At 38.6% G+C, this 12,500-nt stretch overlaps 1 protein-coding gene across 7 annotated transcripts in view; it reads right to left on the bottom strand.

Annotated features, from left to right (window-relative positions):
* Nucleotides 1–12,500, bottom strand: part of LOC143298201 (anoctamin-1-like) — an 82,863-nt gene that overhangs the window by 50,218 nt on the left and 20,145 nt on the right. For 3 of the 7 annotated variants that reach the window (XM_076610971.1, XM_076610973.1, XM_076610972.1), the window contains 2 exons: nucleotides 3,274–3,371; nucleotides 480–494 (listed from right to left, as the gene is read on the bottom strand). In XM_076610971.1, coding sequence (XP_076467086.1) covers nucleotides 480–494; nucleotides 3,274–3,371 — 113 coding nt within the window. Of the gene's footprint in view, nucleotides 1–479; nucleotides 495–3,273; nucleotides 3,372–7,374; nucleotides 7,595–12,500 lie in introns of all 7 variants that reach the window. The other 4 variants (XM_076610974.1, XM_076610977.1, XM_076610975.1 and 1 more) reach the window with 2 other exon arrangements.

Raw genomic sequence — 12,500 nt, 5'->3', positions numbered from 1 at the left:
TGTAAAGCATGCTAAAAGGCATGCTAGATACAGAAACAAACAGATAAATAAATAAGTGAATAAGAATAAATGAATAACAAATAAATGAAATCTAAATAATTTGTAAAGCATGCTAAAAGACATTCTAAATATTAAAATAAATAAATAAACCAAAAAATAAATAAATATAAAGACAACCAAATTCTTAATTCCAAACAAAACAAAATCCATATAATGCTTCAACATTCTTGACAACAACACAAAACAGAAATAAATCAGACGCTCAAACGAGACCTAAAAAAAAAATGTAAATATCATACACATACTACACACAACAAAATCTTCAAGACGTAGCAAACTTTGCTCACAAGTCCCATGCTGGATTATTACACTACCACTTGTGAGTCAAGGAATCTCTCACACACACTCCAACACTTCCGTGTGAGACCCAGGAGGGGAAAAAAAAAAAAAAGTGATGTAAAAAACAAAGTTGTACTTACAACTCCACCAGAGTTCTTTAGGTGCAAAAGCCGGAGTAAAAAAGAAACAGAAGAACATGAGAGAGAAAATCAACACAGACTGCAAAACAAAACATGTCAAGAGCAATGCAATATATATAGAGACACTGAAAAATTAACGATGTTTTTTTTTTCACATTAAGCAACATAAAGAATAGTGTGAATCACACTACCACTTCAATAAATAAACAAAAAAAGAGCCCAACCGATAGAGAATTAAGCATGCATGCATTTACTCAGAGTCTAGTAGTAGCAGAAGCTTGGCAGAGAGTTAGAGCGTTGCACCACCAACTGGTGACCAAGGAGACTGAAGCTCTAAAAATCAAAATCATATCATTTGCTAAATAGGTAAATTTTCTCTGTGTGTGTGTGTGTGTGTGTGTGTTTGGTGTGGTGTGTGTGTGTTTGGTGTGGTGTGGTGTGGTGTGGTGTGTGTGTGTGTGTGTGTGTATGTATCAGAGAGATATCAAAAGAAAGATACAGAGAGAGAGATTGAAAGAGAGAGAGAGAGACAGGCAGAGTGAGAAAGTGAGAAAGACTGAGACAGAGAGAGAGACAGGTACAGACACCTTTATTTTCTCTGGGAAATCACACTTTCACAAATGTACACTCACAAAGAACAACCACAAACAAACAATACCAGCAAACAATAATCAAGAAACACACAAACAGGTGAATAAACAAAGAAAGCAGCGCAGCAATTCGGTGACACCTTTTCATCTGGGAGAGCTACACAAAATTCACGAAGAAATACTGCCACACACTTTTCCCATTAATTTCCAAGGATCTCCCACAGAAACCGTGCCCACAAAAAGACTGGACACTTGCACACACAAACAAACACACATGAGTGCAACCACAGACATGCTCATGCACACATACATTCACACACGCAAGTGCACACATACACACACGTGCACACACACACACACACACTTGCGCGCACATACACAAAATATATTCGCATACACAAATTGCACATTTGATGAAGCCTTTTGTACACGAAAGTGTGTCTTCACAAGTGACTGAGAACGTTGATGTTTTTGACTTTTTGCATTCATTATCAGTTGTTTCGCTTGTCAGTTTAACGACTTCTCTTTTACGAAGTCCTTTAAGTAATTTCCTGTAACTGTATTTAGAGGGTTTTTTTTGTTTGTTTGTTTGTTTTTGTTTTTCTTTCAAATTTCACCCACATTTTTACCCTCATTTGCCCAGTTTTCCCAAACCCTCCATTCATCCACATCTCCCACCCCTTCTAACCGATAATACTCAGATGTATTCATAAATACTTTTACAAAATGTCTTCAATCACCGATATGTGTGACGGGACATTAAACAAAAATTCCTTCCTTGCACAAAAGTACTCACCCACCCACACCCACACAACCATACACAACCACACCCACACAGAGTCTCAAATATACACCTCTCTCAATCATATGCAACATATTTTACCTAATTTTTCTATGAAGCCTATGGTCCTGTTCAAGGAAGTCTAAAGCTAAGTAATCAATCAAATTAACTTAAATTTTGTGTTCTGACCTCTCATAAAAGAGAATATGACCCCTTAAAAAGAAACATACCTTCCTCAGCTCTTTGTTATGGGCAAAGGCAAAGAGACAGAGATACTCATACACAAATCCAGACATCAAACATCAAGACAGACAACTCCTCCTCTCCTCCCCTCAACTTTGTTCATGGGCTGCAACTCCCACGTTCACTCGTATCTACACGAGTGGGCTTTTACGTGTATGACCGTTTTTACCCCGCCATGTAGGCAACCATACTCCGCTTTCGGGGGTGTGCATGCTGGGTATGTGCTTGTTTCCATAACCCACCGAACGCTGACATGGATTACAGGATCTTTAACGTGCGTATTTGATCTTTTGCTTGCGTATACACACGAAAGGGGTTCAGGCACTAGCAGGTCTGCACATATGTTGACCTGGGAGATCGGAAAAATCTCCACCCTTTACCCACCAGGCGCCGTCACCGAGATTCGAACACGGGACCCTCATATTGAAAGTCCAATGCTTTAACCATACGGCTATTGCGCCCGTCCAAGACAGACAACAGTGTTGAAGATCTGTGTCTTTTCTTCTTTCTCCTTTTTTTCTTTTTTACTTTGTTGTCAAAAGTAAGCAGAAACTCAAAAGAAACATATTCCCCTTTTCTGTTACAATTCTCTGACAGTTTGCAAGGTACATTTTGCTCTCTTCATTCTTAGTTCACAGGCTTTAGACATAATACAGTATCTTTGTATAAGTCTAAAAATGAGGCAGTGAACTACTTTCTTCAAAGCTAATGCAGCTGATCATGGGGTACTTTTCCTTGGCTGTCATATGCAAAGCTTGTCCATATCTACTTAATACTTCTCTTCCATTAAGGTCTCAACTCCAAAATTACTTTTCATTTAAATCTTGATGTCTTTTTTTTTTCAGTTGCTTATCATATGGTATCTAATGGCTTGCACTTGCAGAAACCGAATAAACATTTTTGAACATTTTGGATCTCGTAAAAAAACAACAACAACAAGACACCATTCTCAAAGTCTGCCTTGGCAACCACCCATCCTCCACCCTCCCAACACACAGACACACATGCAAACACCTCCCTTGACACGCCCCCTCCTCCTTACACATGCACACACACACACATGCACACACACGCACACACACACACGCACACATATACAAACACCTGCCTTGACACGCCCCCTCCGAATAACCCACCCACCCACCCACACACACCATCACCATTCTCACAGCGCATCTACCTTGGGTCGTGCCCTGGTCGGATCCACGGCCTGTCCATCCACATCGTCATCGTCATCGACGGTCAAGGTCACTGGTCCATTTTCCTCCAACCCATTGACTGCAAGCAGAGGCTCTACACATTTTCACGTCAGTATTTTTTTTCCTCATCCTCGCAACGACTTCAACCAGACACTACACATTTTGATGTCACTATTTTTCTCCATATTCCTGTAATGACCTCAACCATACACAATTCATTTGAAGTCAGTATTTTTCTCCTCATAATGACTTCAACTATACACTACACATTTTTTGACATCAGTAATTTTTTCCTGATCCTCGTAATGACTTATACCAGACACTCCACATTTTTATGTCACATGTTTTCTTCTCACCCTCATAATGACTTCAACCAAACTACACATTTTGATTTCAGTATTTTTCTTCTGATCCTCATAATGACTTCAACCACACATTTTGACGTCAGTATCTTTTTCCTGATCCTCGTAATGACTTCAACCAGGCACGTCATTTTTGTGTCACAATTTTTCTCCACATTCTTGTAATGGCTTCAACCAGACACTACACATTTTCATGTCATAATTTTTCTCCTCATTCTTGTAATGACTTCAACCAGACGCTACACATTTTTTATGCCAATATTTTCCTCTTTAACCAACACTGCAACAAGACAATCTACGCATGTTTGGCTAATGTGTGTGTCTACCCACAACAGTCTATGAATCAACTGTGTTTCAGTTGTGTGTGTGCATGTGTGATGTGTGGTGTGCGCGCGTGAGCGTGTGTGTGTGTGTGTGTGTGTGTGTGTGTGTGTGTGTGTGTGTCTGTCTGTCTGTGTCTGTGCATGTGTGTCCATGGTAAACTTTAACAATGACAGAAAAAGTTTGAAAGTTTGATAGATCACAACATATGCCTGAAATATCAACCTGTATCCATAATCAAAATGAAATGTACATCTTTTACTTCTGATACAATGAAAACAAATTAGGATGCAACGATGACTAGTTTTATTTCTGACAATGAAAATGATGACTTATTCACTTCTGACAAAGTGAAAACAATTTAAGATGTGAAGATGTCTAGTTTTATTTCTGACACAACGAAAATGATGACTTATTCACTTCTGACACAGTGAAAACAATTTAAGATGTGAAGATGTCTAGTTTCACTTACACCACTATAAAAACAAATCAAGACGCAAAGATGACAAGTCTTACACTCATAACAAGTGCCAAAATTCCACAGCTGAAATAATGATCATATCAGCCATCAGTATAAATGCACACACTCTAAAAATAACGAACACAACAAAAAAAAAAAAAAATGAATGATGATTGAAAAATGACTAGAGTCACGATAAGAACATTATCTATGTCTAAAAACGTAAAGCAATCAATCAACTATACCTGCAACAAACTAAAATATATGAACTTTAACTAGCAACACAAATTAGAAATACAAAAACAAATGTTAGTGTCACACTCAAGATTACCACACTGCCACACAACTGATGAACAGTGGTTGACGCAGAACAAACCAGTGCTCTGCTTTGTACAAACACGCTCTTTCATTTCTAAGACATTCTATCATTAGCACATAAAATTCGTGAGTTGGAAGCACTGCAAGCAATCCATTCTAGAAAAGAACCAGCCTTCTACAGCTGCTAAAAAGATTGACACTTCCTTTCGAACTATGTACGATGCATAATCAACAGAACTAAACAGCCTCAGATGTACAAGGTATGACCCAAACTTTGTGTCCTGAGATGTTTGATACATGGGCAAACCCCAAACATGCAATACCTTGGGTTAAAAAAGTTCAAGGCCCTGAAGACTTTACAGCCATTGGGGCAGTGAATGTATATCCACCATGTCCAGGGAAAGGAGGTAAGGAGGCAGGAGGCTCCTCTCCTTCCGTTGTTTTAACTTTCCCCAACTAAGTCTGGTACCCATTCACACCAAGGTGGAACAAACTGGAGTCAAGTGCCTTTCCCCCGAGGACACAACAAGCAGAAACAGGGCCTCAAACCCTGATCACTGGTGAACATGAAATCAGAAAATCAACCACCAGCCGATTCTGCCACGGTGTTTCCTATGTAATACCTACAGGATGGGTAATGTGTAAGAGAGTCCAAGCATTGTGGAGAGAGAACCAAGATGCCTGTACACTGAGCAGAATGTCCGTGATAAACAAAGTGGACCTTAACTCACTCAGTACGGCCAGTCCTCTCTTCTCCTCTACACAGACCCCTCGGATGTCCAGTGGGTGTCTGAATGACCCAACCTTTAGCTTCCGTCGTCAGAATTGTGGTATTCTTTGTCAACATTTACCTCTTCAGTATAAGAGCCTTCCGACTGCAATATTTTGATGATGGTAATTGGGGTGAAACACTGTTAACGCCGTCTCTTTCGCCGTTCGTATGGAGAGAGTTAAAGGTTTTGAGGAATGACGCATGGTGTCTGATGACGCTGTCTATCAGTCTGTGAGAAGGACATCATGAAACAGCTCAAAGCTTGTGAACAAAAAGACCAGATTATGGTGGTGGGGTTATGACATGAGCTGATAAGAAGCTTTGATGGATAACACATGATATGGATAAATGCAGTCAATGGACGATTAAGAGCAGAAACATGATCCATGATGCAACAGTTCCCAAAGCCTCAAACTCTCTTGTTATGCAACAGAGACAGTCTAGAGCTTGTGACTTGTTAAGCATAATTCAAAGCCTTTAATTTGTAATGTACAATTTAAATACATGGTTTGTAATGCATGATTTAAAGCCAACAACGACTTGTTATGTGTTATTTAAAGCCAAACAGTTTGTAATGTACAACTTAAAGCCTCTGGCTTATACAGTATTCATAATCAGGCCTAAGACTTATTATGTATGATATATACAATGGGAAAAAATGCTATAGTTATCCATGATGTATGATAAAGCCCAAACTTGTGATGCATGTTACACTAGAGCCAAAAGCTTTTCATGTCAGAAAAATGATGGAGCAAAAATCTTGCGGAATGGGAAAAACTGCAAAAATAGCACAAAAACAATTTTCAAAACATGTCTTTTCTAATTAATGCATGTCAGTAGCTCCTACACGTTTAAAATCAAGTGTTGGCACAAATAAACCCATTGGGGTTATAAGAAGTGCCAGGAGGACAATAAATACATATATAAATTTGGGAGAAAAAATCTCTTCTTTTTTTTTTTTTTTAAAGGCAAAACAAACTTACACTTGCCTTAATTTATCGAAATGTGAGTAGCAACCCCTCCCCCTCCCCTGGCCTCCTGCCCCAAGCCCCACCCCCACAGCCTCCTCCTCTCCACCCCAGCCTCCCCCCCCACCCCACCCCTGGCCTCCCCACCCCACCCCTGGCCTCCCCCCACCTCCTTACACCTCCCACCTTCACCCCCCACAAAAAAACAACAGAGAAGATGATTAGATCAAAATGTTCGGTTGTAATTTTTCCAGTCTGCCTCCTTTGGTGTTTCCGCATGAGAGTGACATGACTAATGCCAATCAAAACTATGAACAAAAGACACACGTCACTGACTGAGAAGGCAGAAAAAAGACTGGAACATCAGCATTTTATCCAATAGCCTTCTCTTGTATAATTAAACATCAAAACATCAGCATTTTATCCAATAACCTTCTCTTGTATAATTACATCACTTTATATATATATATATATATATATATATATATATATATATATATATATTTAGCATCACTATCTGCATGGTAACAACAGCTGTAGCAGTAGTAATCATAAAAGTTGTAGTTAGTAACATTTAGCAGTAGCAGAAAACCACACCAATTTTTATCCAAAAAAAAAAAAAAGTAAACCTCACTCTTCCTTGAATAAAAGGAAGAGGGAAAAAAAATCAGTCTCAAAGAAAGTAAGGGGGAATCCAAATCACTAAATCTTGACACCAAACTACAGCAAAACCAAAAAAAAACAAACAAAAAACACCAGCATAAAAAAAAGCACAAGCACAGAGCAACACCAGAAAAAAAAAGCAACCTAACTGCAACCCACAATCATCACGTGATCCAAATCCCTCCCCACCCCTGCCCCACCCACACACACCCTAGTACCTGTCAAAAACAGGGTACTGCTGAACTGACCACTCTCCCACCGAGAGGGAGGGAGGGAGGAGGGGGGAGGAGGTTTGCGGCCGCAGGGGGGCCAATCCAGCTTCAGAATCTCATGCGTCATGAGCTGAGCAGGCGGTCAGCGACAGCGCTTACACAGCACGCGTGTTGTGTGTATGCGTGTGTGTGTTGCTTTTTCAGGTCATACACACACGTCCACTGTCTGTCCCGCCGGACATGCATGCACAGAGAGGAAAGAGACATGGGTATTTTTCATGACACGTTCAAATTTTGCCCCCCCCAAGTGTAAAGGAAGTGTTTGCAACAATTGACAGACCGCTGATAAAATCAACCACTACAGCTATGTGAAAACTGAGGACAGTTTAGGTTGAAGGTCCTGTATACAGCCTGATAAAATCAACCACTATAGTGATGAAAAAACTGAGGACAGTTAAGGTTGAAGGTCCCATACACAGCCTGATAAAATCAACCACTATAGCGATGTAAAAACTGTGGACAATTTAGGTTGAAGGTCCTATATACAGCCTGATAAAATCAACCACTACAGTGATGTAAAAATTGAGGACAGTTAAGGTTGAAGGTCCCGTACACAGCCTGATAAAATCAACCACTATAGCGATGTAAAAACAGGAAACAGTTTTGGTTAAAAGTCCCATATATAGCCAGATAAAATCAACCACTATAGCAATGTAAAAACTGAGAACAGTCTAGGCTGAAGGTCCCATATATTGCCTGATAAAATCAACCACTATAGCAATGTAAAAACTGGACAGTTTAGGTTGATGGTCCCATATATAACCTTATAAAATCGACCCCTATATTAATGTAAAAACTGAGGACAGTTAGGGTTGAAAGTCCTATATATAGCCTGATAAAATCAACCACTACAGCAATGTAAAAACTGAGGACAGTTACGGTTGAAGGTCCCATATATAGCCTGATAAAATCAACCACTATAGCAATGTAAAAACTGAGAACAGTCCAGGTTGAAGGTTCCATATATAGCCTGATAAAATCAACCACTATAGATATGTAAAACCTGAGGACAGAAAAGGTTAAAGAAGGTCCCATATATAGCCTGATAAAATCAACCACCACAGTGATGTAAAAACTGAGGACAGTTTAGGTTGATGGTCCCATATATAACCTGATAAAATCGACCCCTATATTAATGTAAAAACTGAGGACAGTTAAGGTTGAAAGTCCTATGTATAGCCTGATAAAATCAATCACTACAGCAATGTAAAAACTGAGGACAGTTACGGTTGAAGGTCCCATATATAGCCTGATAAAATCAACCACTATAGCAATGTAAAAACTGAGAACAGTCCAGGTTGAAGGTCCCATATATAGCCTGATAAAATCGACCCCTATATTAATGTAAAAACTGAGGACAGTTAAGGTTGAAAGTCCTATATATAGCCTGATAAAATCAACCACTACAGCAATGTAAAAACTGAGGACAGTTAAGGTTGAAGGTCCCATATATAGCCTGATAAAATCAACCACTATAGTGATGTAAAAACTGAGGACAGTTACGGTTGAAGGTCCTATATACAGCCTGATAAAATCAACCACTACAGTGATGTAAAAATTGAGGACAGTTATGGTTGAAGGTCCCGTACACAGCCTGATAAAATCAACCACTATAGCGATGTAAAAACAGGAAACAGTTTTGGTTAAAAGTCCCATATATAGCCAGATAAAATCAACCACTATAACAATGTAAAAACTGAGAACAGTCTAGGCTGAAGGTCCCATATATTGCCTGATAAAATCAACCACTATAGCAATGTAAAAACTGGACAGTTTAGGTTGATGGTCCCGTATATAACCTGATAAAATCAACCATATAGCGATGTAAAAACTGAGGACAGTTTAGGTTGATGGTCCCGTAATTGACCTGATAAAATCGACCCTTATATTAATGTAAAAACTGAGGACAGTTACGGCTGAAGGTCCCATATATAGCCTGATAAAATCAACCACTATAGTGATGTAAAAACTGAGAACAGTCCAGGTTGAAGGTCCCATATATAGCCTGATAAAATCAACCACTATAGTGATGTAAAAACTGTGGACAATTTCGGTTGAAGGTCCTATATACAGCCTGATAAAACCAACCACTACAGCGATGTAAAAACTGAGGACAGTTACGGTTGAAGGTCCCATATATAACCTGATAAAATCAACCACTATAGATATGTAAAACCTGAGGACAGAAAAGGTTAAAGAAGGTCCCATATATAGCCTGATAAAATCAACCACTACAGATATGTAAAACCTGAGGACAGAAAAGGTTAAGGAAGGTCCCATATATAGCCTGATAAAATCAACCACCACAGTGATGTAAAAACTGAGGACAGTTTAGGCTGAAGGTCCCATATATAGCCTGATAAAATCAATCACTACAGCAATGTAAAAACTGAGGACAGTTATGGTTTAAAGTTTAGAGATCCCACATATATATATATATATATATCCTCTTAAGGACAGTGAATTCATATTGACAGTGTCTAGGGCTCAGTATAGGAAAGCGGTGCCTAATCCCCGCCTTCTGCCATTTCAACTTTCCCCAACCGAACTCAGGTAACCATCCACAACTGGGTGGAGTGAGGAAAATCGGTCTAAGAGCCATTTCCCAAGGACACAACACCTTGCTCAAATGGGGCCTCTAACCCTGATCTATGTATATCTATCTATTCATATCAATGCTTCACCAACTAATGACACTGGCTCCAATACCGGCTGACGATGCGGTTTACGTAAAATGTGGACCAGTTTCGCTACAATTGGTTGCTTTTCCTTTTTCTCTCTTTATCTTTTTTTTTTTCTCCTCCTTTCCCATTTTCTTTTTGCTTCTGCAGTGCTGTGTTGAATATATTCATTTCTGATTTATGTCTGTGTAATGACATTAAAACAAGTGAAAAAAAAAATGTAACTGTGAAAAACTGGGGAAAAAATACTGTAAGAATCTGAATCTCTATTTCTCTGTTTATCTGTGACAAGTACTATTAAAACATCAATGTCAGGCTGCACTTTTGCATTGCACAAAAAAAAGAGGGGGAAAAAAAGAGGAATTAAAAGAAAAGATAACTGTATTGATTAAATCATACAATAAAGCTATAATGAATCTGATGTTGATAACTGAAACTGATGACAATGATGTCGGATCAATACCAATGTTTGAAAGAAAACTGAATGAATGATGATGATAGCAATGACAAAACTGATGTTGAGCAGATTTCATAACAGTTCACTATGAATGCAGTATGATTTTGCAGAAGAGGAGGGCGATGATAATGATTACCGTGGTGATGACGCTGAAAATGATTTACCAATGTAAACATATGGATTTCTTCTAATCACAATATTTATTTAGAACACACACACACACACACACACACACACACACACAAAAAAAAAAAGCTTTTTCAAATAAATAAGTATACAAGAATGAAATGCACAGAGACAGACACAAGTTTTGGGGTGGTTGTTGTTGTTTTTTCCACACAAATATGAAAAACAAAAAAACAATTCCTTATCAAACATAAAATCCACATCAGAGCAAATTTCCAAACGAACATACACAAGATACATCATGTCACATCAGGACAAACAGACACACAGAAATATTGTACAAAATTACACACACACACACACACACATATATTTGTATAGATAGATAGATAGATACACACACACACACACACACACATATATATATATACACACACACACATATATATGTTCTCTCTCTCTGTCTCTCTCTCAGAATTCCCGTCCCCCCTCCCCACCTTCCAATATAAGGCAATGACATAGTATCACAATACATGCGCGAAGACACATTAACCCATTCATGCCCGGGGAGTTCACAGACTCAGCAGGCTTCCCTGCCACAATGATGGGGGGGGGGGGGGGGGAGGGGGCAAATGCAGCAAATAGTCTGAAATAAACCTTTTTTCCCCACTCGAAATTGACGTGTGTGGACACCGCTGTCAATACTGTAAAAGTTAGTTCCCTTTGCTTGCAGCCAACACAAATATAGAGACCATGGAAACCATTTTACTGAAACAAAGTTCAGCTCAAGAGCGTCGCACAAGCCTATGACTGAATGAATTAAAACCAAAATATAATTATGCACAATGGCATTTCGTCTTATCTATAATGGCATTGAATCCCGAACAATATAGTGACACTACATCCCCAATAATCGTACAATGATGAAGGCATTAAACACCCAACCCCATCCCTCTGCAAATGTATGGCATGAGATTCCCCATAATGTGCAATAAATCCAAACTGAAATATGTGCACAATGACATTAAAGTGAATCCCAAACAATAGTATGCATGACACTAGACGCAAACATATATATACGAATAAATGTCCTAAATGAATAAACCCCAACAAAATATGTGCAGAATGACATTACAATTACATACATTATATCCCAACAAAAATATGGAGAATGGCACAAAACGATCTAAACAAACATGCACAGTGGCAATGAATCCAAATAAAATGTGTAAATAATCAACAGTGATTAACAGCACAAAATAATACCTACAACTATGAGCACAATAGCACTAAACCCTGATTGAAATATACCAAAATAAATTCCGAGAAATATGTGCACAATGGCACTAAACCCTAAAGTAAAATATGAATAATGGCACCAAATCCCTACAAAAGTGAGCATAATGGCAGTAAATTCCTGTGAACATATCCATGACTGTTAAGATAATCTAAATTCCAACAAACATACAATGCATAATGGCACAATCATAACGGCGCTATAAATGCAAACAAATACATCAACCATTAATGTCATTAAAGACCACCAAATATGATGCGAACAATGGTACTGAATTCCTGTGCTGTATGAAGTGTAGCTCGCCAAAATCGACAACACATAATGGCACCATAATTAATTAAGAATATATATACATATATATACAAAACAGAACATTATGTCTTTCATTCTGAGCAACTACACATAAATGTGGACAAACCAAAGCTGCAGTGATGGCAGTATCTACAGCAAGAAATGATAACACAATTTGTGAGAAATCAATGCCAAATCTCTAAGTAATAAATGATTCTGT

This window comes from Babylonia areolata, chromosome 23, assembly GCF_041734735.1.
Source record: "Babylonia areolata isolate BAREFJ2019XMU chromosome 23, ASM4173473v1, whole genome shotgun sequence".
In the NCBI taxonomy this organism is placed as follows: domain Eukaryota; kingdom Metazoa; phylum Mollusca; class Gastropoda; order Neogastropoda; family Buccinidae; genus Babylonia; species Babylonia areolata.
This window is presented reverse-complemented; position numbering and strand designations above follow the sequence as displayed.